Source organism: Medicago truncatula, chromosome 4 (assembly GCF_003473485.1).
Source record: "Medicago truncatula cultivar Jemalong A17 chromosome 4, MtrunA17r5.0-ANR, whole genome shotgun sequence".
Lineage (NCBI taxonomy): Eukaryota > Viridiplantae > Streptophyta > Magnoliopsida > Fabales > Fabaceae > Medicago > Medicago truncatula.
Window position 1 is genome coordinate 43889832 of NC_053045.1, and position 26700 is coordinate 43916531.

The 26700-nt window shown below is 34.0% G+C and overlaps 4 protein-coding genes across 4 annotated transcripts; 3 read left to right on the top strand and 1 right to left on the bottom strand.

Moving 5' to 3' along the window:
* Positions 1-1895, top strand: LOC11439388 (vacuolar protein sorting-associated protein 28 homolog 1). The gene is made up of 2 exons (XM_003608169.4): positions 1-156; positions 805-1895. The coding sequence occupies exon 2, from the start codon at positions 905-907 to the stop codon at positions 1535-1537; it is 633 nt and encodes a 210-aa protein (XP_003608217.1). The 5' UTR covers positions 1-156; positions 805-904; the 3' UTR covers positions 1538-1895.
* A 3639-nt stretch (positions 1896-5534) lies between these two features.
* LOC11428488 (syntaxin-124) lies at positions 5535-6452 on the bottom strand. Its single transcript, XM_003608170.3, has one exon. It carries the CDS (start codon positions 6450-6452, stop codon positions 5535-5537), a length of 918 nt encoding a protein of 305 aa, XP_003608218.1.
* A 1638-nt stretch (positions 6453-8090) lies between these two features.
* On the top strand, positions 8091-10452 carry LOC11430497 (ribosomal RNA-processing protein 17). The gene is made up of 4 exons (XM_003608171.4): positions 8091-8392; positions 8463-8580; positions 9797-10123; positions 10240-10452. The coding sequence occupies exons 1-3, from the start codon at positions 8183-8185 to the stop codon at positions 10054-10056; spliced, it is 588 nt and encodes a 195-aa protein (XP_003608219.1). The 5' UTR covers positions 8091-8182; the 3' UTR covers positions 10057-10123; positions 10240-10452.
* A 7723-nt stretch (positions 10453-18175) lies between these two features.
* LOC11434568 (F-box/LRR-repeat protein At4g14103) lies at positions 18176-20661 on the top strand. Its single transcript, XM_024781594.2, has 4 exons — positions 18176-19227; positions 19358-19660; positions 19775-19925; positions 20002-20661. Exons 1-3 carry the CDS (start codon positions 18268-18270, stop codon positions 19919-19921), a joined length of 1410 nt encoding a protein of 469 aa, XP_024637362.1. The 5' UTR covers positions 18176-18267; the 3' UTR covers positions 19922-19925; positions 20002-20661.
* Positions 20662-26700: the final 6039 nt, after the last annotated feature.

A 26700-nucleotide genomic window follows, 5' to 3' on the forward strand; every position in this document is an offset into this window, starting at 1 on the left:
GCAGTGCATCAAAATAATAATACGTGGGAACCCACACGCAACCTCTCTCATTATCTTTCCCGTGCACCGTACCGCAGTAGATTACTCTATATACCCCATAAGAAACCAAACTCACTCTCACAACTCTCACCGTTCGATAAACGCTTTTCGGTTCTTGTAAGCTCTCTCCTTCCCTCTCTCTATTTTTTTTCTCTAATTCCGTTTAATTTTTTCATTAATCACGATTATTATTCCATGTTTTCTCTTAATTATTATTTTTGTAGCTCATGATTTCGTTGAATTTCTATTTCCTCTGATTTAGGATATGGATTTTAATATTTCATGTTTATTTGTTTGTCATGTTGATTCGTTTGTTTTATTCCCCTTCCGAAGCTGTTTGGTTGCTGACAAATTTGTAGGAAATTTCAGAAACCCTAAAATTTAATGTTTTTTTTTTTTGTTTCAGAAATTTGGAACATGTTTTTGTCTTTGTTTTTTTTAATTTGAAATGTAAATCACTAAATTGTAGAAATAAGGAGTGCATAACCTAAGCTTAGTTGACTTTTTTGAGTTGCTTATTGTTTATCTGATAGAAAGTTAAGATTTTTCGTAATTTTTCTTAGGTTGGTGTCTTTATATTTTGTGTTATAATTTTGAAACTGTAGATTCATTGGTTTACTGTACTGTTTCTATTTTGGTTTTTTTAATGCAACAAAGCAAAACAATGATGTTAGTTCTTAGATCTCACCTTATGGTTTTGTGATCTTAGCCGTGGTTAAGTTGCTAATTGTTGTGTGTGGTGTCATATGTTATGTTTTGTTTCAGTGAAGAAGGACCCTTCTCTTTGCGCGTGTCCCGTTCTCTTCTCCAATCCCCAACTCCACCATTACGTAGACATCTGTGAAATCTGAATAAAATAAATAATATGACGGAGGTTAAGCTCTGGAATGACAAGCGCGAGAGAGAAATGTATGACAACTTTGCTGAGCTTTATGCAATTATCAAGGCTACTGAGAGACTTGAGAAAGCTTATGTTAGAGATATAATATCACCAAAGGAATATGAGATAGAGTGCCAGAAGCTAATTGCTCATTTCAAAACCCTAGCGTCCACCCTTAAGGACACTGTACCTAGCATTGACAGATTTGCTGATACCTATAGGATGGAGTGCCCAGCTGCGATTAACCGTCTTGTGGTATCTGGTGTGCCTGCTACAGTGGAGCACCGGGCTACTGCAGCAGCCGGTGTGTCCACCTCGGCTGCCACTGTGGCTGAGTGTGTTCAGAATTTTATTACATCGATGGATTCCTTGAAACTTAACATGGTGGCTGTAGATCAGGTGCATCCTTTGCTCTCAGATCTTTATGGTTCACTGAATAAATTGACGATTTTGCCGCCAGATTTCGAGGGGAAAATAAAAATGAAGGATTGGATTGGAAGGTTATCAAAGATGGGTGCAGCTGATGAATTGACAGAACAACAGGCCAGGCAGCTTCACTTTGATCTCGAGTCTTCTTACAATTCCTTTATGGCAGCTCTGCCCAATGCTGGCACTTGACTCAGTGGCTTGTAAATTGAATCATAAATTCCTTTTTCTATATTTTTTCCTTTTGGTTGCTATTATTGTTGATTGGAAGAGGATTTTCTATTTTGTGACAGCATTTATATATATATTTTAAAGGCCAAATGCTGGATATTTAGAAATTATGGCTATGCTGATCACTGAAAGTTTAATTCTATATTGTGGATGAGCTATGGGCTTTTGTTTTCTTTTCTGCAGTTGTTCGGTTTGAGTTGCTCTGTACTCCTATATAGCAAGGGTGAAATCTTGCTGAAAATTGAGTTTACAGTTGTTTGTCTTTATATCTTTTATATTAATAGATACTGTATATATAAATAGACGTATTTCAACTCTACTCCACATTGATACTATCATAGAGGACCTGTGTGTGCATCAAAGCCTCTAAATTTTAATTATGCAGTGATTGTCCTAATTTTTTTGTTTTTAGTTGAGAAAATAGAATCGAAGTATGTGCATGGCGGATTACTAATAATCCCTCCGCATCATACTCTGACATTAATGTTACCCTAAGATAACTTCTCTGTTATACTGGTGCTAGGATGTTCTACATGCTAGATCAGTTAATAATACAGGACATTTTGATGTTATGAATATCCAAAATCCGAAGGTCTTCTGCTGTCAATTGTTATGCTTAACAAATTATTAGCAGGTCTTTTATGCCTGTACTTTGATTATCTTAATCAATTAAAAGCACAGAATGTTGACTACTTCTCTTCTCTTTCCCCTGGTGATTCAAATTTCTAGTTGCTAACTGGTTAGGGTCATTCCTTTATTGGAACATGTTTCCATGACTATGAGAGTGATGCTTGAGATTAGGGTTTCTGCTGCAAACCACTCCTTTTACAGGATGATCTCATTGATGCTTGAGCCCAGGGGGTTACTGATGTATAGAAATGGCGCTGATATAAATCGTAATTATTATCTAAATAATTTTGAATCCCTGATTAGTTTATGAAATGTAAATTGGTATGCTTCATATCCATTTATGATGTTCAAAGATTTGAGAAATATGTTGGATCGTTTGTTCATGATTCTACCAATAATATTGATTCATGGATAAAGCATATGTAAAATGGATGAGTCCTATGGAGCACATACACTCATTGGATTAGACGTGTCTTGGTGTCGGACACGCGACACGACACTGATACATATAATTACATTGAATTATATGATTTTATCAAATTATTAGCAGTGGCGGCGTGTCCGTATCCAATGTCCATTGACAGAAGATGTAAACTGAACTAACATTAAAAATACATTTTCTGTTTGTGACTGACATAGCCTTTGTCTTTTCATTTAGAAACTGATGTCCAAAGCAGTTTTTGCAGATGCAGTGGTAGCTGTAAAACGAGCAATTTTGTTTTCGTGTTTTGCTACTGCGTGGGCTAGTATATCTAAATAAAGAGAATACTGTGTAATGCAGCTTATGTCATTAAAGTTCATGTACCAGAACAGTGACGTAAAGGACCATCCAAAAAACCAGAAAACAAGTCAGGCTATACCGAATTCTGAATGAACAAGAGACTAGAATTCAAGAGAAAGCAGGTTTACTTATTATGTGGTTTGATGTTCCATGCCTGTGGCACAACAGATATGAATTTAGCTGCAATAAATAGAAATGCATTCATTGCATAACGTATATAGACTTGATGAGAAGTCTCACAAAACAAGCATTGGTCGAATATGCAGTGGTCCCCACAGGTTTGCATTTATTACATCTGTTGGGTCATAGGGACCCTTCTGCATTTTGGTTTGGAAAATGTTAACAAGTTTTGGTTTTTCATGCTTTATCACTTGCAGACAAGTATTAATTAATCTTTGTTAATCTGAAATATATTTGAAGTTTAATTATGGAGTACACTAACGATGTAAAATAATCTTTTACCATCATGTAAGTATATTATAGCTGTTTTTTTAAAAATAATTACATATACTTAATTTTTTTATCAGTAGTTTACATCGAGTTTTTATCGATAGTTTACATCGAGAATGATTATAGCTGTTTTTTTTTTTTTTATACATGTGAACTAGAAATCGAATTCTGAACCACTTATTTAATGAAGTTAAGTCGTTTATACCAAGAAGTGAGAGTTTATAAAAAAAAAAAAAAGAAAGCTAATTAGGGGTTCCTGTCTGCAATTTGACTCAACAAAGTGAATAAATCATAAAGTGTGAGTTTATCTCAAAGAAAATCGTTAAGTGAGAATTAATGATTGCTAGTTCAATACTTTCATAATTTTTATGATATGCTTGCAATATCTATCAATTTGTTAATCAATGATCCATAGGTCAGAGGGCATGGATTACTCTTTACTTAATAAAATCTAAAACGGATTTGATTTAGGAGTAGCAAAACAAGCCCCATACATGGAAGTTCCAGGTTTGAGCTTTGCCTTTTTTTTTCTTTCTCTCAACTGAGACATTCATTAATAGGTTTGAAAAACTATGTGTTAAATTGACGGGGGTAACTCAACTTGTTTGCGTTGAGAGATAAGAAGTTAGAGATCTCGGATTCACTAACATTTACTATTAAATAAAAGAAACAATGCACATACAAACCGAATACAAAGGGATTGACTCAAATTTTAGACCCTCCCTAGATGAAAGACTAAAAATCCCAAGAGAGGCTTTGGAAACCAAGAAGTAGTGTACCATCCGAGGAAAAAACAAGCCAAAAGAGCAATTGACACAAAATAATAAAACCTGAAAAGTACACAAACAAGCCAAAAGAGCTCCGCCTTTAACAGCATCGTTTTCTAACCCTAAACATGTTGGTCCTTAACCCTGTAGACACCAACACATCTAACCTTTTGATTTCATGGGCCGACCTACGTAGGTTTACAATTAAGGAAATTGCCCTTTAGGCACCTAGTAAGTGCCGAACCGTAACTAACTACCTTCTTAAAAAAATTACCGTTTGGTACACTTTTTCGATATGTGCCTATAAGCATCATCAAATGCTTTAAGAGCAATCTTCTACAATTAAATGGACTCCTACAAATGATGCACAAACTATGTAGGCCGGTTTGCAGACCATCATCCGCACATCTACCCAACAACTATGCATCCATACTCGTAGTGGTCAATGGTTGAATGATAGTAAAAGATAGATTCTCCACGTTTGATAGAAAAAAATGGTTGTAAAGAGAGATGGGTAGAAAATTATCAAAGATGGATAAGTAAAAGGTAACTTATATATTCATTGAAAATTAGAGTAACTTTCAAGAACATGTTGTGTTTATATAACCAACCTTCAAGAACATGGAAATCAAAAACCTAAATCAGAATAACTTTTTATTTTGTGCATCCTTTGGTTCAAGAAGGTCACATGTTTAAATATGAAATGCCTGAGTATGAAGTAAGTTCTCAAGTCTCAACCCAACTTGACATTGTTTACTTGTCCTAGGCATAAACATGCTCGTCTTAGAATGCAAAATCTAGCCACAAGTAGAGGACATAATGCTCTCAAAATAGGTTTTGAATTGCAACATCTCGATCTTTATATTTGTAGAAAGAATAAACCATCAATTTGGTTCTTAAACTATGATTTTCTCTCCAATTTAATCTCTAAACAATAGAAATATAATAATAATAGTTCCTATTTTTTTTTAATCCATCAAGATAATCTTTGAGCTATCATTATCTCTTTCATATTTTTAAAAGAACCGAAAAACTAACTTGATGATTAACAGTGCATGTTAATTCAATACAACCACAATTGCGAAAATCATGGGATTATACAAACCATCAAGACCTATAAAGAATCCACATCCTTCATTGGGTTGCAACATCAAAGGTTTTATGTCTAAGCTACCACAACACAATAATCGTTGAAGTCACATCAGTCGCATTTAATTGCGATTCTCTATCATATCAAAGATTACAACATGAGTGCAATTTAAAACCTTGCCTACAATTGTGGTTGTCAACTAAAAATCTTCTCAATAGTCTTCTTTTGTGTCTCATCCCTTCATTTTAACAAATGAGGCAAAAGTGATGTCAAGAGAGGAAACAAAAGCACAACAACTAGAACAATACCAAGAATTATGGCATAACATGTCCATTTCCTAGAATTCTTTTGTTGCACTCTAGCTTCCTGAAGTTGTTCTGTCCCTCTTCTTACAAAAGAACTTGCATGTGCAACATGGCTCTCAATATTATTAAGTTGTTGTCCTTGAGACTCTACCAAAGTTGCCATATCCAAAAACACTTGATGCAACTCAATCAAATTCTTCTCAATTTCCTTAACAGCATCATGTCTTTCTTGAATTTCCGAAATAGTATCCATTATTTGACCCCTACCTTGTTCTTGAATTGCCCTTTGCATGAAATTTTCACTTTCTCCACTTGATATCAAATTTTCTATAGTTTCTTCATCCGCTTTCTCTCCCGTTATTGTAAAATACCTCCGTTCCACCGTTTCCTTATACTCAAGTTGCATTCTTGCTCTCAAACCTTGAAAATCATCCATCATATCTTTAAGTTTCTTCCCTAAACCACTAACCACTGAAGTTCTAGTTCTATCTGCTGATGAACCTGGACCACACCCTGGAATGTTTCTATTAGCTGCATTTGAACGATCCAATGCTTCGAGTTTTCCTTTAATAATTTTGACACGTTTAAGGACTTGTTCAACATCTTTGTCCATTCGTGCTCGAAGTTCTTTCATGGTTTTAGCATTGTGCACGGTTTTACTTTCTTCATTAGCCTCTTTCAATTTCCTATACAATTGTTCAATTGTTTTCATGTCCTCTTTTATATTCTCAACATCTTCGAAGAATTTATCGAGATTAACAGTTTCTCGATTCCCTGCCTCGACATCATCAAGGTAAGCTTGTTCCTTCAAATCGGTGTACTTTTTGAAGGAATTTGAAAACAAGTCGTTCATTTTTGCGGATTTATTAACAATGACTAACACCCTTCTTGTAATAAATCTTGGTTTATTTTGTACTTGGTAAATCTAGCAACAGAAATCTCATGAGATCATGATATGATTGTTATCTAACATAATGGTAAATACTTTGAACAAAAAAAAATAATAAATCATGGTACATGCTTCTTCATGTGACAAAAATCTTGAGGTAGAAGCTAGAAGGTGACGAAAAACAAGTAATTCTCACCAAGGAAAGGTAATAATAGAAGTCAATGGTAACTATGAAACAAGGATCAGCTAAATTAACTTGATGCTAATTATCAAACAAGGGTGTTAGATCTCTTAGATACGCCAAAGATTACTCGCATAATAGCAAATGGCACTATTGATTCTAAATGGTACCTTTAATTGGATTTGGTTTATGACTTGGTCATCTTTTTTTTTTTTTTTCTTTCTATCCTCTGGCTCTCACATTCTTGCTCCTATTATTTTTAGCATAAACTAAGAACTTCCTCCTTCATCCGAGCGTGTATTTGATTTAAATAATATTCTAAAGATGCTTGTTCGCATTTTTTTCTTGATATATTTATTAAAAATGATGACAACTAAACACTTGTTTTTTTTTTTTTAATAAATTATCGCACTTTCAAAAAAGTTCAAGATTTTTCTCCAAGTTACAAAATAAAATTTTATTTTTAATCCAAATAACGTATAATTGTGTTCAAATCTTAAATGCATTTTTCGTTTCAATTTATGTTTTCCATGACCATCAATTAAGTTAGAAGGATTTTTATGTTTTCCACCATGGCTTGATAGTATACATAGCCAAATCATAGCTTATAAACCATTAATAAATTATAGCATATGTCAAAAAAGTGTTTACGTTACCGCTTAACATTGAGGTGGTAGATAAAAAAGTGTTTTTTTTTTTTTTTTTTAAGAAATAAAAAAGTGTTTATGACACAATATAGTAACTTACACATATTTTCTCTTTCTTGCTTCCGAATTCAAATTTAATTTTACGGATAAATGTTTGATGATCATTATAAATCAATGAAAACGGAGAAACAAAGCTCCCTCTTTTGATTTTGAGTTGAGGCGAGGATAACTGCATGCAGAATCGAACCTAAACATAAATCAAATAATCGATCAATTCTTTGTTATGTCTAGGCATTGGTTAATCCCTGCTTTTTGTTCTTTGTTTTGGACTATGTAACATTTTGTATCTTGTAGCAGAATTCTAGGCACATCTTGTGCTTGGAATATGCTACGTTGTGTTAATATAATTCCATTTTGATGTATTCAAAAAAAAAAATCGATAAATTTTGTTTAATAACAAGAAATAATAATATAATTATAAATCCTAGTTTTTTTTGTGACATAGTCCGGTGAATAGAATTTATTTTGTAAAGTGAATAAAAGAGGTATTCAAAGTTCGAACCCAGACCACTGTGTATAACAATACATTATCTCAATTGAGTTATACTCACATAGATCTATAAGTCTAACATTTGTTTACTCGAAAAATAAAAATAAACCAAAGTTTGTTGAAAAAAGAATAATGATGAAAATATTTTATGATTTAAAAACCGAATTGTTGTAATAAAAAAACATAAATGATTAACGTGTTAAATTTATTTATTTATAACAAAATATAGGAGGGTTTTTGTACACGGCTGAGTCTGAGTCTGAGTGTGTTCGTTCCATCGTTGGTTGTGGTTGATTGCGGCTGAACCCTTGAAACCATGGACGAAGAAGCAGCAATATCAGAGCGCAAAACTGGTCACGTTAAGAAGAGAGCTTTAAAGAACAAAGCTTTGGCCATTTCTTTCGACGAGAAAGATCTCAAAGATTATGTCACTGGCTTTCACAAACGCAAGAAGAAGAGAAGAAAAGAAGCCAACAAACAACAAGAAGAAGCTTTAAGACGCAAACGCAATGAGGAACGCATAAAGGTACCTACCCTTTTCTTAAAGATTCAATTTTTTTTTTTTATAGCTTATTTGTTCATGTATTTTATTGCAGAGGAAATTGGAAAGAGAACTTGCTTATGGGGGTGTGCCACCAACTGATGACACTGAAACTGGTGAAATTGATGACAACCAAGAAGAAGAAACTGACAAACAAGTTGAATCTGTTGCTGGTAATCTCCTTTTATTGATATAGTCATGTTTGTATAAATTGCTTAATTAAGTGCTTATAGCATATACATTTATCATGTAAGTTCTTAGTTATTTATGTATAAGCTATTTCTATAACATAAGTTAAAATAAAGTCAAATTTGTTTTATATAAGCTAGAAGCTGTTTTCATAAGCTATCCTGGAGAGTTTATACAATAAGCTAAAAATATCTTATCAACATGATATAAGCTGTTTTAATAAATTCTCCTAATCAGTCTCACAATTGTTTATGCCAATAGGTAAGCTCATATTGGTCAATCTAAACCAATCCTTAGATGTGTGTGTCTGATGATGAATCAAACCCTTAATTTGTCAATTTGTTTCATTGCTCTTTGCATGTGTGTTTCCATGCTTAGTGTTAGTTGTAAAAGGCAATGCATGAGAATATTATTAAGTTCCTTCTTCAGACTGGCATGCATTTATACAGCATCCTTGATCAGTCCTTATGTCTTGTGCACGAGTTAGCTTAATGTTTTACTTGATGTTTTACTAGGACTGAGGTAGCTTAATTCAAAAATGTTTGACCTATTATGCTTTGTTTGCGAGTTTGGAGGGGAAGGGAGGGGAGGTTTTGGAAAAGAGGAAGGAGCAAGTGGAAGAAATAGAGTACATTGTGAGGGGAGGGCTTTGGGGGTTTAATTTTTCTTCATAATACAAAACCCTCCTCATTTGGGGGAACTAAAAAGTTGTATTGGAGGAGCGTTTTGGGGGGTTTATATAAATTCTTCAAATTTATTCTGTTATAATATTCTTAATATTAAAAATATATGAATCATAAGCATTACTTTATCATTCTCTAAAAAGAATGCAAAAGATTTCTCCATTTCCCTCTATATTTTCCACCCCCCAAAGCCTTTCCTACCCCTCCCCTCCAAACTCCCAAACAAAGCCTTAGTTGTCGGTAGTTGTCTGTAGCACTAGCGTTGGAACCTAGTGGAGGTGAGTGTGGCCTCCCCCAGATGCGTTGGAACGTGGGAGTAGCGCCCTTCGCGGCCGCCATCACTCCATGCTATTGGGAGTCGGCTTTTCCGCTCTGCTATCCGGGATTGACCGCTATGCCGTACATGTAGTGTAGAGGGCTATTTGGTTTAATTTTTCTAGATGATGTGTGATTTTTCTTACTGTATTTGGTGTATGACTCATTTGATGATTGAATTTTTTTTTCTTCTTGTTGAAAGCAACAAAGACATATGAAAATGATGATTTGAAAGTCACTGTTGTAACAAAAGAGATCAACCCTGACGAAGAGAGTTTCCCTAGCGAAAGGAAAGAAGCCCCACCAGCAGTGTCCTCCCATCCTGTTGTAGTTGATAAAAAGAAATCTGTTCCTATAAATAACAAGAAGCCATTTAAAAAGGTTGCATCAAAGCACAAGTCACAGCCAAAGCAAAGAAGTAAGAGAGAAAAAAGGAAAGGAAAGAAGCCAGGAAACAAGTGACGGTACCTTGACATGTTGCTTCTTCAGAACATTCCCAAATCTGCAACAAACTTTATTTTTTGTGGAGGTACTTATAAGTTCAGTAACTTAGCTACTAACTTATTGCAGAGTTTGGGCTATTTTTATTGTTCATTAAATATACGCCAGTAGGTTACCGATTTACTTATGTGGATTGGATGGCAGGTTTCTCTTCTGCTGGAGTCTCATTGTCTTCCCTTGTTCAGCTGATCCATTTGGGGGGATTTCAGAATCAAGAAGAAACAGTTTTTTTTGTTGGTTTTTTAATTAATTAGTAATTATACTATGTTGTATACATTTAATACATCCAGATGTTTGATTTTACAATTATGCATTTTTCTTCAGTTTAAAATTTAGTCAAGCTGGTTCACTTTTTAATCTTCATGTTTTGAGCGCTATGATTCACCTTTATATGTGATCTTCTAATGAATCAGATCCTTAATTCTGTGTGAATGGTTAAACCAAACTCTCAGGAGAATTCTTTGGTGAGTTTCTTGACTTAAGTAGTCCATGTACTCAGGCAAGAGTAAGTTGCAGCTGGTTTCAAGACCAGACCTATTTTTAGTCGTTTTTCTATAAGAAAAATGTGCTATACTGGCAACTACATTCATCCCTATAATTGTGATTGAAAGGAAATATAAGCTGTTTAACATAATCTGTTTGCTCAAGTATGCTGTATGGATTAATACAAGAGCAGAGTCATTGACTGTTGACTGTTGTATAAGTTTGATAATCCGTTTGCCACCTAGATTGGTCAAAGAGATACCAGAATCAGAATTGTTTTAAAATAACTTTTCCAATTTCTATTGTCAATGCTAAAGAAAAATAATGCTGAGACATTTATTTAGTTTAATTATTGTATGAACTATATTTCATTTTACTGTCTCAATTTTTAGGAATTAAAAGTTGTACTTATTTTTGTACAAAAAAAAAAGTTGTACTTATTTATTTTTTCCTTGATCAGATTGACCTCTCTTCATTCTAATAAATAAAAATTAGATTGTAGCACAATCTCTCACTCACGTAGTTAACCTGTGTGGGGTATATAATTTTTAGATTAACTAGCCAATTCTGTTATAAAAAAATTAACTTGCCAATTCTATCTCATTACACTTCATCCCATCCCATACTACATTAATAACATGCACTTTGCAAAGACAAAAAAAAAAAAAAAAAAAAAAAACAGATTAACATGCACTTTACCTAAAAACACATGCACTTTAATATTCTTTCTTTTTGCTTTAACAACTAGTAAAACCTATCGACTGAAGAAAAGAAAATAAATGAAACTCAGAAACTGTAAGAAAGTAAAGAGAAGAAACAAATCAAATGTTATTATTCCATGTAGTTTTTTCCATTTGGGTACAATACAAGTACAAATATGTAGTCTGCCACTAGTTACAAAAGAACATTATAAGAGGAACGGACAATTGTACAGTAATCTAAACTAGAAAAAATTCAATCACAACTAAGCTATAAGCTAAAGCAATTGCAACGTAAACTAAATGAAACTTCCGAAACTTGTCAACAAAGAATTGCACAGTGACTAAACTAAAACAGATTCAATTACAGCTGATCCAAGCTAACACAATCTAACAGTAAACAAAATGGAACTTTTGGGACTAATTAATGGAACAAAGAAAAAACATAAGCAGCTAGCAAACCAGCATTGAGCAGAGAAGATCATTGTGGTCGTGGTGCATAGAGACTGAGATCAGTAGTTTGATTAGGAATAGCCGAAGCAGTGGAGTTGCTCGGCGGAAGAGGTGGATGAGGATGCATTGTGATTGGAGGTCTCCTATTCATTGGAGCATGGAAACTAGCTAGAAAGAGTTGGCGGTGAAGTCCATGCAGGAGGCGAAAATCGAGTACTCACAGCAGCAGAATTTGATGGATTTATATGCTGCAACCGCTGCAAAAACGAGTTCATTAAAGATTGCAGTGGTATTGGTGGTGGTCCTAAGATGTTATATCCATTGACACTCAATTGACTCTGAAGATCAAATTCATCAGATTTGTTGTTGTTTTGCACCTTGTTCTTTTCTTCGATCCAAGCTTCACAAACCAACAACATATACTCAATTTCTTGAACTGTACATGGAGCACTCACTGATTTGGCATTGATGCATGTCACAGCAGCCTCATATTCCTTAGGCAATCCTTCCAATATCGCATCAATGTGTTCTTGCAAGTTCACCGGCCTTTCTGCAAAATCCAGAGAATCTATCAAGATCTTGATTCTGAGCAGATATTCCGAGACCGTTTCCGTGCTTTTCTTGGTGATGCTGCCTAGTTCAGATCGATATTGTCCAACCTTTGCGCGTGCTCGAGTTTTGAAGAAGTTATGGAGTTCATCCCATAACTGTTTTGAAGTTTTGCATCCAATTACTCGTCTGAGCATGGATTCTGATAGAGTGGAGAGAATCCAAGAAAAGAGGATCTGATCTGTTTCATCCCAATCACTGTTAACAGAGCCTGCATTGGGACTGATTATAGAATCAGTCAAGAATTTATGAAGCCTGTGACCTTTGATTACAGGTTCGACTAATAGACGCCATATCAAGAAGTTTTCCTCATCTAGTTTGATGGAAAGTTTAGCCTTGTAGATAGACATTGGCGGCGGCGGAAGAAGCGGAGGAAATGAGAAAGTGTTGGATGCAGTAGGGGAATTCTTGTTGTCTTTAGGATTCTGGAGTGGGTTGCTTGGTGTTGAAAACATGGTTTGATAGTATGTGATGATGAAGATGAGAAAGTTAGAGAAAGTAAAGGAAAGTTTAGAGAGGTAATAGAGTGTGAGAATTAGATTGATTGTGATTCTGTGTAGTTTATAGATGGATAGAAGTATTTATAACAGAATTTTGTTGTAACTGCCATGTGATAGTTAATAACAGAGTCCAAACTAACTAATATAGTTTCTGTTGGGTGTTCTCAACTTATCTGCTGCTCCAAGGTCTATATATTCTCATAAGCCTATGTACCTTCGAACCTTTTTGCAAGATTTTTAATCACACATCATATGTTGTTCGTCTTTTTTGTTTTTGTTTTTGAAAAACCTATTCTTGTTGAGAAGATGACTGTCGTACTTTTCACTATATGCGTCTTAAGAACACCCATCTCCTTTTCCAAACTCATCGCCACCATTTATATACTCAAACCAGAAATGCACGAATTACAGCTAACCGTGCATGTGTGATCATCCTTTATGTTTAACATAATCTGTTTGCACTAATCTACTGTATGGGTTTTTACAACAGCAGAGTCATTAGGTGTTGACTGTTTTAGCAGTTTGATAAACAAAGGCTTCTTCATCACTAAAGGCTATTACTATAACTAAAATACACATGTTCTCTGTTAGCACCCAACAAATATTTTACCATTCCTCGGACCACACCTACTATTCTTGTATAATTGTAATTAGGTAATTATATCCTACTAGAGTGATGATACTACTAGAGCAGACAACATATTTATCCTTTAATAGGTGCAGCAATGGCACACAACAATGCCACTTCAACTACTATCATAGATCTTTTCGCCAACCACTGTTTTGCTGCCTTTTATGGAGCCATTGGAAGCAACATAAGAACAAACTGTGGTACCGAGTTTTGGATTCAAGCAATTCTTTTACCGTAGGACTGGAATTTGGCGAGACAGACCAGAAATCGTTGCTACTAAGTGGCAAAAACCTGCCCAATGACACTTCAAGTGTAACGTGGATGTGTCATTTTCAGCAAGGCTGAAAGAAATGGTATTGGTATTTTCATTCGGGACGATCATGGTCAATTTGTTCTTGCTAAAACCAAATGACATACTCCAATTAGAACATATTGATTTCAAATTGCATTCTGAGAGAGCTGTTGATTACTTGCACCGTGACAAAATATGTTACTGAATTTGGTTGTGTTCTTAATAGCTATCGTCACATTGTTAATTCACATTTTAGAAACTCTCAAGAGTTTGTTATGAGGCAAGCCAATGAAGAAACTAATGCTCTTACATGAATAGTCACATCTCCAGTTTTCAAATTCTTATTGATATACCGTTCTGTAGGGAAAAACCGGTCGCTAACATCTTCATTTGCTGCTGCCAAATGTCAAATTTCCTTAAGCAATTTTGATAAAAAAGAAAAGAAAAGAGAGAGAGCATATAAATGGATAACCAATATTAATTATTTTTTCTCATAAATTATTCGAATATAAGTCATTCTACGGTTAACTTACGAATAAAGAAACCTAATTTAATTTTACCAATATAATTTAAGTCAGAATTTTTTAACGATACCCTACGGTTTCTAGTGGAAAGGCGGCCTTGGTAATTGAAGTTCAGCTAGCAGGTAAGTGTGTCACTTTAATTAATGTAAATCTCTACCGTTCTCAAATTTTTTAAGTAAAAATCTTTTGTAAAAGATTTTTTTCTTAAGTAGAAACTTACATTTACATTGTAAATGAAAACTTTATTTGCAATTTGTATTAATTAAAAGGGTTAAAATGTTTTTTATCCTTTTAAAGGTCTCAAATTTTGCTTTTAGTCCTTCCAAAAATTTTAAATAAGTTTCGATCACCCATATATTTTCTGTCAAGACGTTCGATCCAGACTTTTAAGTAAACTTATGTGTATCTTTTAAAATTTTGAATTATTTTTTACAATCTTGTTTAATATATTATAGAAATCTCTTGCGAAATTTTAATTTTTTTAATAGTAGATGAAATAATATGAATTTTGAAGTTTTTAGAGCTTAAAAACTCGTTTTTTTTTTTTGACAAAAACAAAACGATATTCATTCAAATCGATAGAGGACACCATTCAACACCGCTAAAAACGTAAAGAATGAGTTTGCGAACAATCTCACAACATCCAAGTTAATAGCATATAACAACATAATTCCTACAAAAATATATGATAAAATTAAAGTGACTGAAATACTCATGCCTCCGGATCTGCAACGTTGACGTCCAAATCTTTGATTGAATAATCGATCTTTTAATATGAATCAAATGAACACCACAATAAGACGGGAAATCAAACAACGCCACACAGGACGACGAACAACACACCACCACACTCGGATGACGAAATCACGAAAAAAAAACCTAGATCTATGTGAAAAATCACTTATTCAGATTGAAATAGAGAGAAAAAGATGAAGAGAGGTGATTTCAGGTAAAAAATTGACCCAAAACCACCCCTCAATGAAGAATCTGGAAGAGAAAACCTAGAGAAAAATTCCTCAAAAACCTACTCGTATTTAATTTATATTTTGTTAAAAAAATTTAAATCTTTGTGGGAGATATTTTATAATATTCTAAATATCTCTATAAAAATTAATTAAAAGATGTGAAGATTACACACAAGTTAACCTACAAACATTACCAAAAGTCGTGACATAAAATATTTGACGGATCAAATCTACTGAATTTTTTTAGAATTATTTAGTACAAAATTTGAGATATCACTAAACCTCACATTCTAATTTTCCTCATTTCTCCATTTTCGTATTTTCACTAAAAATACTCCCAAAATCCCTGAATCTTGCCACATTGTTTCACTCTTGAAGTCAAGTTGCTTGAATACATCGCATTCAAGACCTTTTCCACTAATAAATAAAATGTTAGTTCACATTTTCTCAAACATTTGGCGTTTAATTTGTTTTTTCCTTTCTTCTTTTGGGTACCAGTTGGTTTCAAATTATAAAATATGAATTGTACTATTAACGAATTCAGATTATATAATCTGAAAGCGGGTCATATGTGTTCAGGGGCGGAGGCACATAGAGCATAGTGGGTGCACATGTCTGCACTAAGTTTTGTGAAATTATTTAGTACTATATATTTATATGTTGAAATTTTGACCAAGCAACCCACACTCATCTATCATCCAATTGAAATGTTAGAAACTTCTCTATTGCACTCACATAGAACATGGTATACACACTTTCACAATCAGACATTTGTTTTTGTCTCACTTGTAGTTGTCTTACATCTATAATAAAATTTCATTAAAAGAAACACAAACACTACATACAATACAAACAACAAACCTCACTCACTTATAGTTTCTTCCATTATTGATTTTTAAAGGTTAAACTCCTATTGTAAATTTTAATTTTACATTTCCAGTCTTATACATTTATAATTTATAAGTTATTTATAAATGTAATGAAACGGAACATATTTTATTAATTTTTTGAGCTTAAATTTGTGTTAATGATGAAACTTAAGATGGTCACTTCGTTTGGCATGTTTAAAAACTAGACTCTACTGATAAAAAAATGTTGTGCACCAGTGTTTTTCGTTTGGCATGCCTGGAAACCAGACTCTATTGATAAAAAATGTTGCGTACCGGTGTTGTTTCACTTCGATTCAGTGTGTTACACCCTCTATAGTTGAAGTATAAAGAACTGCAATTACATTTTCTTGCAAATTCTTTACTTTAGTGTGATGTATATTTATGTTTTCAATAATATATATATATATATACACACACACACACACACACACATATATATATATATATATATATATATATATAATGTTGCCCCCACTACTATTCATATTTTCTGGCTCCGCCATTGTGTGTGTTGAATTTTGATTTATCTCAGAATTTTCTTCAAAATATTTATTTGCCTATGTATATTAATTTCTTTCAAATATGGAAGCACACCACGATCATGTTAGAGGCAACAAGAGGACCACGTCTTCCTTGACTAGAATCGAGTGGATGGCTAAGGCCAAACTGAGGGAACCTGGCCGTATCGCGTGCTAGAGTATGAGCATGTCCCAAAACCTGAGCTCAAGGCAAGTGTCTAAAGCCTATATCGAGTTTCTTAATCAGGCGATGTCTGCTGAGGACCTTGAAAATAATGCATTTCACGGGTGGGAAACAACATATTTCAGGACATCACATATGTATGTGATGCTTAGACATGCGGGAGATCCTCCTAAGACACCTAAGAATGAGGCATCTTCAGAGATTACAGCTGAAGAGGCAGTAAACCTGATTGCAGACGTGGGACCTCAATTAGGACGAATTAGGACATTATCCATTAGGTTACTAGTCAGTGGCAATGTGGAGCAGGGGAGTCCAATCCGGTGGGTTTTGGAGACGATCATTGCAAAGTGTCATGGAGGGATGATGTTTTGTTGGAGGAGGGGGTACTAGGTCGTGCGACCTAGTAGGGTTTATGCCTTTGTATTTATGGATATTTTTTATTTGGAAACTCTGTTTCAAATATTGTGTGATTTAGATTTTTTTTTTAATCATGTTTGATATTATCACGTGTTATGTTTAGAATTTATTTTGATGTGTTTCGGTGATGGGTTTTGACGCGTGTTGTAAATTGACGTAGATTTGCAAATATTTGTGCTCTCTGTACAAATATATACTCCCTTCGTTTCTAAATATAAGCAAAATTGGTTTTTTAGATTCATTCGTTTAATGATGTATGTGGTTAATAATATGGACCACATACATCATTTAATGAATGAACTTAAAAAGTCAATTTTGCTTATATTTAGAAACGGAGGGAGTATGTTTTATGCTGATGCATTTTAGATTATATAATACGAACACATATTTTAGATATTCTTGTGAAATGTGTCAATTTGTATTCGAATTCTATTTGCGGAAAGGTTATGAAACAATACTACTGAGTGATTTAAAAACAAAATATTTGATCTTCTGAATTTTGAGAGGTTTCAGATTATATATATTCCGAAATTTTATAAATATACTTCAGATTTTGTAATCCTAACGGGTGAACTTGGAAAAAAAATGGAGAGAACACGAGAAGCAAGAAGGTGGGAATTTTTGTTTCTCTCTCAAATATCTAATCTACTTGGGCTTTTAAAAAATAAATTAGCCCACCTAAATTAGTCCACCACTTGGGCTTTTTCTATCATGTTGAGTCTATCTTAAGTGGTTCCCGACCAAAAACTTATTTAATCTTCTTCAACCTTGATGACCTAGGTTAAATACTTTGACTCACAACTCGACGGCGACATCGACAACGACATCAGCAGAGGTATTTTATATTCTCAAACTCAATTTTTATTTATTTTTTCCGTAAATCATTATCCTGCTTCATAATTCAATATACTTTTTAGGTTTGTTTCTCCGAAATTGTCTCCCCATGAAATATCGCTTTTATAATTGCTCATTGCTACCTTTTCTGTAATATTACATCACAGAAAATATATGAAGAAAAGAAGGCAACGTGAGAAAGAAGATATGAAGAAAAGAAAGCAAGGTAAGAAAGAAAATGAAGAAAACTACGAAAACAAAGACATGCTGAGTGAGTTAGCCGACGGAGTTCTCCTTCACATTTTGTCATTATTGGATACAAAACAGGTCGTTCAAACTTGCGTTTTGTCCAAAAGATGGGAACATCTCTGGAAACGTATTTCAACTCTTATGTTGTATGCTTCAAGTTTTTCCACTCCGAAGCAATTTGCCATGTTCGTGTCTAAGATTTTGACTCTTCGTGATACCTCAATTCCACTGCAAGCTCTTGATATTGACCGTCATGGTAATATTGAGTCTCAACTCCTTGAAAAGGTTTTAGACTATGTTTGGTCCAATAATACACACGTTAAGGAATTAGAAATCTCTGTCTGTGGTGATAGTTCTCTCATTCTGAGCTGCGTTTCTTCATGTCGGGCTCTTACATCTCTTAAGCTTGATATTTATCCTAGACGCAATATTGGTGGTAATTTTGGAACAATATTTCCAAAATATTTGAATTTGCCAGCATTGACCAGCTTGGATCTAACAAATTTCGCCTTTTGGGGTGATAAAAACGGCTGTGTTGACCCCTTTTCCGCCTTTACTAAGTTGAATAGTTTGGTCCTTTACGGTTGTAAGATAGAGGATGCTCAAATCCTCAAGATATCAAGTGAGACACTTGTCGATTTAGCTATGCATCATAATTCATCTAATTTTTCCCAAATTGAGTTGTCTACTCCTAGTCTTTGCACCTTTACTATTACCGGTATTCCTAATCAGAAAATATGTGGGAGCGGTCTTTCTTCTGTTAAACAAGTAAATATTGATGCAAAAATGCATTCAAATTTTGAGGAGTCTCCTATGGTTCTATTGAGCTGGCTGCTAGACCTCGCCAATGTAAAATCATTGATAGTCTCTTCAATTACTCTTCAGGTACCTAGGCATGTTTTGAAGCATTAATTTTACTTTCTTGTTAAGATTCTTTACGTTATTTCAAAATTTTGTTTAAAATTGGTTGACTTGCATAACTGATCTTATTTCACTCTCGTTCTTGACTGTTTAGATTCTCTCCTTAGTTCCTGATATATTAGAGGTTGAGCTCCATTCTTTGTGTAACTTGAAGTCGATGGAAATAAAATTGGAACCTCTTCAAACTCAACTGGGATTACCCCGCGTAGTGAATGCCATGTTAAAGAAAGTTGCTGCCAAGTCGAGTAAAGAAGCTACCAAGTTACAAAAAGCATTTAAAGCAGGTTTGGAACCTCCTCCCATACCAGATGGAATAGTTGATTTCTTGCGACAAAACTCACCGCTGGCGGAAGTTAACATCCTAACAATTTACTCAAATTGTTTTAATCTTAAGGAGGTAGTTATTTGAAAACCATAAGTGAGCGGTAATAACTTTTGTGAGAATCTGAGGTTAGATAATATTAAATTAAATAAATATAAGAAGAGTTTGTGATTGACTGTTATTAAACAGGTTAAAGAATCTATAAAGGGCGCCAGGATTATCAACTATCATTCGCAGTTTGCCGCGTCTGCCTCCTCCTCATCTACCACACCTGCTTCTGCCGCCGCTCCTGCTTCTGTTGCTGCACCTCTCAATCTCCAATCTCTGTCACACTGAAAAGGTAACATTCCTCACATGCATTTTCATAAGATTGATTTTGCAGTGATAATCAACATTGTTACCTTTTCTGCCTACAGGACGATAAATCATCCAATGAAGAGAAGGTGGGGAAGCACCAACATAACAGCGACTCTCCACTTCTAGATAATGGGCAGTGAAGAGTTCTCATATTTCCTACAAGTTACAATGTCTTATTTGCGGGCCTTTCTTTTAAGATATTAGATAAGTGACTGAAAAAGAATCAAATTTTCTGACTTTACTACATGTTTGATTTGCCAAGCACTTGGTCTATCACACGACCTCTTCATTTGAGGTCCATGAGATTCATCTAGCTGATAGTCTCCAATTTTGAAGCCATATTGTGATATACTTATTTAGCGACCATCTCAGAGTATGTCTCGGATACTATATTGTTGTGATATAGTAGTACTTATTTAGCAACCATCTCAGAGTATGTCTGGGATACTATATTGTTGTGATATACTTATTTAGCGACCATCTCAGAGTATGGCTCGGATATATATTGTTGTGATATACTCTTAGCGACCATCTTAGAGTATGTCTCAGATACTATATTGTGATGTCCAAATCATGTTCTTCGGCACTTAAACGCATGTTCATATAGTATGAACGTATGAACATGTGTCTTTTGTTTTCTGTTAGTTTTCATGAATCCTTTAGTTTCTATTGGATCTTGTTCATCGACGAATTTTAATTTTTGCTATATATTTGTTTTCTGATTCTGACAATTTTAGGTTTTTGCATTACTATAAGTTTGTTTTTGGCTTTAATATAACTTTACCAGGGAGGAACTTGGGAAGAAAAAATGATTCCTTCATTCCAGAGACCTAAACCCTGTATTTTCTACCTCAGTATTCTTGGAGCAATCTGAGAATTTTCCCCTTGGAAGCTCCATAGATAGGATCTTTCATTTGTGTTCACATACATGAACAATGTTTAAGAAGGGTAAAAAATGATAATCCGTTCTGATTCTAACAATGGAATACTTTATTTAATTTCATCGGAAATTATCCAAACAATGGTATATGAGATTTATTCTCCTCTCCATCCAACTTTGCTCATTTTAAATTACGAGGTTAAAGGTCGTATACTGAAACAATTTTACACAGAAAAACATTATTTTTTGACAAATACACTAACAACCAATTAAAATACACAAATTTGCTACAATATATTATATTTTCTAGATAATTCAACTAAATTTAAATTAAGAAGAAGAAAAAAACAACAGATTGTGATATGTTACTCATTCTCTCACATCTCGACTACAAACGCCTTGGTTTTCCTCTGATTCCCACTCTCGTAACTTCTAACAGTCTTTCTTGAATTGGAAATTTTACACTTTTCTTTTTATGTGTTCATGTATTTCCCTGCCTGTCTCTCACCAAAAACCCGGCTGAATAAGACCGGCTAATGCCGCTAAGATCATCATACAGTTACGGTTTTAAATTATGAGAATCCCACAAGTTCTACATTGATGGTCAATAGAAATCTCTTCTCTAGTTCCATTGAGCAAACGAATCACCCTTTCATTATCACTCTCAAATTGAACATTAGAAAATCCACATTCACCAGCAAAGATCATGGCTTGGTAAATACCCCAAGCTTCTGTTCTGCTGTTGTAGCACACGGAATCCCAGGACGAAGCCACGTTCCAGAGGCCATTACCAACCCAGCATCATTCCTTGCTATCACACCAATTCCCCAAAGGTCCAGGTTAGACAAGTTGGCGTCGCTATTCATTTTGATAATATCCTTCTCAGTTTTCTCATTTTTAGGACCACGGAGATTGGGCTGGCGGATTGATGGAGTCAAGGGAGCCTGGAGCTGCAATTTGAGCTGATCTATAGTTAAGGATGCTAGAATCTGCGCGCTGAATCACGATCTCACCAGGTAGCAGGTACGTTGACATTTTCGAATACTTTTTGATTTCGCGCATGCCAAATGCTATAGAGTAGAGCTGCTATGGTGATGATGATGTCTGTATCATTGTTGAGGATGAAATTAATAAGCCAATCACTAAAATTTGTGATTTCAGCATTGTGAAAATTTATTCCAAGGTTTGACCCAAACCACTCTCGCTCGCTGGGTTATATCACATCACATTTGAGAAAAAGGTGGTTTATGGTTTCAATACCAGACTCACATCTGGGGCAGAGGAGGGAATACCTTATGCCTCTTTTGTGGAGTTCATCCCGGACTGGTAAAGCTTTCTGCAACAATATTAGCATACAAATTAAAATGATGAACTAATAATTAATCATTATAGAGTTTTAACTGAATACCAATCATTCATACAAGCATAAAGTGAAAACCACTAACGTGCATTATAAGTTACTAACAAATTTGCATGGTAACAATAATTCAAAAGCACTTTAAAATGAAAATGGAGCAAATTAAAGTTTAACAGTTGAAGGCCAAAAACTCGTGGAATTAAAAGCATATACTCAATTACCCAAGAGCGCTTAGATGAGATGGAACGGGCCTCTTCTAGCTTAACCAAGGTCTTGGGTTCGAATCCAGCCATGGGCATACAGCAGCGTTAAAACTATTAGGGAGAGTTTGCCGCCCATTTGGGTCCCACTATGTTCGAGGGATTAGTCTCCGCAGTTGCGTGCGGAGGATACCTAGTTTACACCAAAAAAAATATACTCAATTGCCTGAGCTGTACATGGAGCATTCATTTTCAGTGATCTGTTACAGTGTAGTAACTGCATCTGATCATACCTGTTCAAGCAGGAAGTGATTCCTTGCATTGTAGCGGGAATCATATTCAGAAGGAGTTGTTTCCAGTAGTTCTATATATTCTCCTAACCCTATGCACCTTCAAACCTTTTTGCTAGATTTTTGGTTAATTGGAAATTACCCTTGGACATTTTTCCTCTTTCTTGGTGTTGGTTCTTTTATTCTAAAATACTACTATAAGAGTGACTGGCTAAATAAATATGTTAGATATAATTAATTCAATAACATAATTTATATCCTTAATTATGTGTCAATGCTTTGTTTTACAACATTTTAGAGAACTGCTAATATTGTTTTCTGTCCAATTTAGAGTGACTGACTAATATTTTCTGAAATTTATTCTGAAAAATGCAGACAGGTAGAGATAAAGAAGACACAACAACTATTATAGGGATGAATATAGTTTCCAGTATAGCACATTTGTGTATTAATGCTGAATAGATTATACATGTCATTGTAATATTTTGTACAGACAAATTGATCTCCGAAATCAATTTGAATCTCTAACTCCTTTCTTTCTCAATTATTTTCTTCTTTTTGTTCTTTTCAGATTATACATTTTGGATTATATAATTCGAACACATATTCAACGTATTCAGTTTATATAGTCTGAACTGTGTCAATATAATGACCATCAGTGTCGTTAAAAACTGATATGATGAGAGTTTGACACATTTTTTATCATAAAAATTGAAATGTTCAGTTTGTATTCATATTCTATGTGTCAAAAAGGTTACGAAAAAGGATTATAGAGCGATTTAATAACAAGGTATTTGGTTTTTAAGTTTTGAGAGGTTTAAGATTATATATTTTGAAATTTTATATAAACACTTCAGGTTTTTTTTTAGAGAAGAAAAAAAAACTTCGGTTTTGAGTCCAAACGAGGTTAAATTGGAAAAAATTAAGGGCCCAAAGAAGCAAATAGGTGCAAAAAGAAATTTTCAAATATCTAATACCACTTGGGCTTTTCTATTATATTGAGTCTATCTTAAGTCATTCGAGCCCAAAAACTTAATCTTCTTCAACCTCGGTGACCTAGGTTCAATACTTTGACTCACAACTCGACAGCGACAGGGAGAGCGACATCAGCGAGGTATTTTACATTCTCCAACTCAATTTCATTTTTCTATTTTTTCTCGTAAATCATTATCCTGCTTCATAATTCAATGTACTTTTTAGGTTTATTTCCCCAATCGTCTCCGCTTGAAATATGGCATTATAATTGCTCATTGCTACTTTCTCCGTAATAATACATTACATGATATAACTCCACTTTTCTTTCCTTTGTAAGCTTAACGGCCAGAAAAGATGAAGAAAAGAAGTCAATGTGAGAATGTAAATGAGGAAAACGACGGAAATGAAGACAGGCTAAGTGACTTACTGGAAGGAGTTCTCCTTCACATTTTGTCATTGTTCGATACAAAACAGGCCGTTCAAAGTTGTATTTTGTCCACAAGATGGAGACATCTCTGGAAACGTATTCCAAGTTCCAACTCTTAAGTTGTATGCTTCCAGCTTTTCCACTCGTAAGCAATTTGCCATATTCGTGTATAAGATTTTGACTCTTCGTGATACCTCAATTGCACTGCAAGCTATTGATATTAACCGTCATGGTAATATTCCAATTCTTAAGGTAACATTCCTCACATGCATTTTCATAAGATTGATTTTGCAGTAATAACTGACATTGTTACTTTCTCTGCCTTTAGGACAATAAATCATCCAATGAAGATAAGGTGGGGAAGCACCAACCTATCACCGACTCTCCACTTCTAGATAATGGGCAGTGAAGAGTTCTCATATTTCCTACAAGTTACAATGTCTTCTTTGCGAGCCTTTCTTTTAAGATATTAGATAAGTGACTGAAAAAAATCAATTTTCATGACTTTACTACATGTTTGATTTGCCAAGCATTTGGTCTATCGCATGATCTCTTCATTTGAGGTCCATGAGATTCATCTAGCTGATAGTCTCCAATTTTGAAGCCATATTGTGATATAATTAATTAGCGACCATCTCAGAGTATGTCTTGGATACTTAAACGCGTGCTCGTCATAGTATGAACGTATGAACATGTGTCTTTTGTTTTCTGTTAGCTTTCATGAATCCTTTAGTTTCTACCGGATCTTGTGCATCGACGAATTTTAATATTTGCTAAAAATTTGTTTTCTGATTCTGACAATTTAAGGTTTTTGCATTGATATAAGTTTGTTTTTGGCTTTAATATATAACTTTAACAGGGATGAATTTAGGAAGAAAAAATGATTCCCTCATTCCAGACCTAATCCCTGTATTTTCTACTTCGGAGTATTCTTGGAGCATTCTGAGAATTTCCCCCTTGGAAGCTCCATAGGATCTTTCATTTGTGTTTACATACATGAACAATGTTTAAGAAGGGTAAAAAATGATAATCCATTCTGATTCTAACAATGGAATACTTTATTTAATTTCATCGGAAATTCTCCAAACAATGGTATATAAGATTTCTTCTCCTCTCCATCCTACTTTGCTCATTTTAAATTATGAGGTTAAAGGTCGTATACTGAAACAATTTTACACTAACAAACAATTTTTTTTTTTGCTGACAAATACACTAACAAACAATTAAAATACACAAATTTGCCACAATATATTAATATTTTCTAGATAATTCAACTAAATTTAAATTAAGAAGGAAAAAAAGAACAAATTGTGACATGGTACTCATTCTTTGGTCATATTCATTGTCCAATATCAACACTATATTTTCTGAAATTTATTCTGAAAAATGCAGACAGGTAGAAATAAAGAAGACACAACAACTATCATAGGGATGAATATCGTTTCTAGTATAGCACATGCATGTATTAAAGCTGAAATAAAGTGATATTGATTTCTTTTTGAAAAGAGGGAAAACTGTATCTGACTATAGAAAATTCAGAAGTTAATTTTAAAACTCAGCGATAATGTTTTTTTTAATTAATTTAGATATTACTGATTTTCAAAAACACTATTTTAAACTTGTAGCCGGACACGCGAAACGGATGTATGTGAGTTTAAAATATGATATTGGTAATTGCGAGAGCAAACGCGATATTGGTAATTGCGAGAGCAAACGCGACCTTTAAATCAAATTTCTACTAAAAATAACTTTTCAAGCACAAATTGATTATCTTTCAAAGGAAGTTTTGAAGTTGTAAGGTTACACACGAAAGCGGTCGAATAGATTACAAAGTTAAAATTTGGAGTCGTATATGCGAAAGCAGGCGACCTCTTTAATTTAATCTTTTTTTTCGTGCAAAAATATTTTCCTATTATAATAATAAAATATAACTTAACATATATTCACGGTCAATGCGAATTATATTCTGGTCTCTCGTCCTCAAAAGTAATTAAAAACAACTTATGTTCCCAATTTTGCAACCAAATTAATTAGCATCGCCTTAGATAAACACTGTGGCAATAGATAACGGTACTTGACATTGATCTTTTGTGAAATTCGATATCTTTTATACTAAAACCAATATTTTCGTGCACTTGTGGACCTATCACATATGTAAAGAAAAAATTACACTCTCGATGTATATAAATTAAATCCAACACAAAATTTGGCCCGTTTCTAAAATTTTGTTGGTCTAAAATAAACATGCAATTTCGCCCTAACAAGTATAAAAAAAATTGAATTCTCAAAGTGTAAAAATAATTTGCTTGAAGATAATAATTTTTTATTTCTTTAAGAAATAATCACATAAAAATATCAAACTTCATAAAAAAAAAAACTTTGAATTTTTTTATTTAATATACAAATGTTCATACAAGATCATTTGCATCAACATCGAACACCTCTCTTTAAAATTTAAGTATATTTTTTTTTTATTTTGAACTTAATAAACCCCTAATTTTTTACTTATTTTAAGACTCAAATTTTAGACTTATTTTTTAAAGGCTACGACGGCCGTACTCTTCGTCGTGTCTGATATCTAACTCTCGACAAAATACACACTCTAACAAAATTACAGACAATGCTATCC

Bases quoted from the DNA above. Each gene is read 5' to 3' on its own strand.
- LOC11439388 (XM_003608169.4), top strand. From the start codon at position 905: ATGACGGAGGTTAAGCTCTGGAATGACAAGCGCGAGAGAGAAATGTAT.
- LOC11430497 (XM_003608171.4), top strand. From the start codon at position 8,183: ATGGACGAAGAAGCAGCAATATCAGAGCGCAAAACTGGTCACGTTAAG. The intron at 8,393-8,462 runs GTACCTACCCTT...ATTTTATTGCAG, and splicing joins GCAATGAGGAACGCATAAAG to AGGAAATTGGAAAGAGAACT. The intron at 8,581-9,796 runs GTAATCTCCTTT...TCTTGTTGAAAG, and splicing joins ACAAGTTGAATCTGTTGCTG to CAACAAAGACATATGAAAAT.
- LOC11434568 (XM_024781594.2), top strand. From the start codon at position 18,268: ATGAAGAAAAGAAGGCAACGTGAGAAAGAAGATATGAAGAAAAGAAAG. The intron at 19,228-19,357 runs GTACCTAGGCAT...TTGACTGTTTAG, and splicing joins TCTCTTCAATTACTCTTCAG to ATTCTCTCCTTAGTTCCTGA. The intron at 19,661-19,774 runs GTAGTTATTTGA...GTTATTAAACAG, and splicing joins ATTGTTTTAATCTTAAGGAG to GTTAAAGAATCTATAAAGGG.
- LOC11428488 (XM_003608170.3), bottom strand. From the start codon at position 6,452: ATGAACGACTTGTTTTCAAATTCCTTCAAAAAGTACACCGATTTGAAG.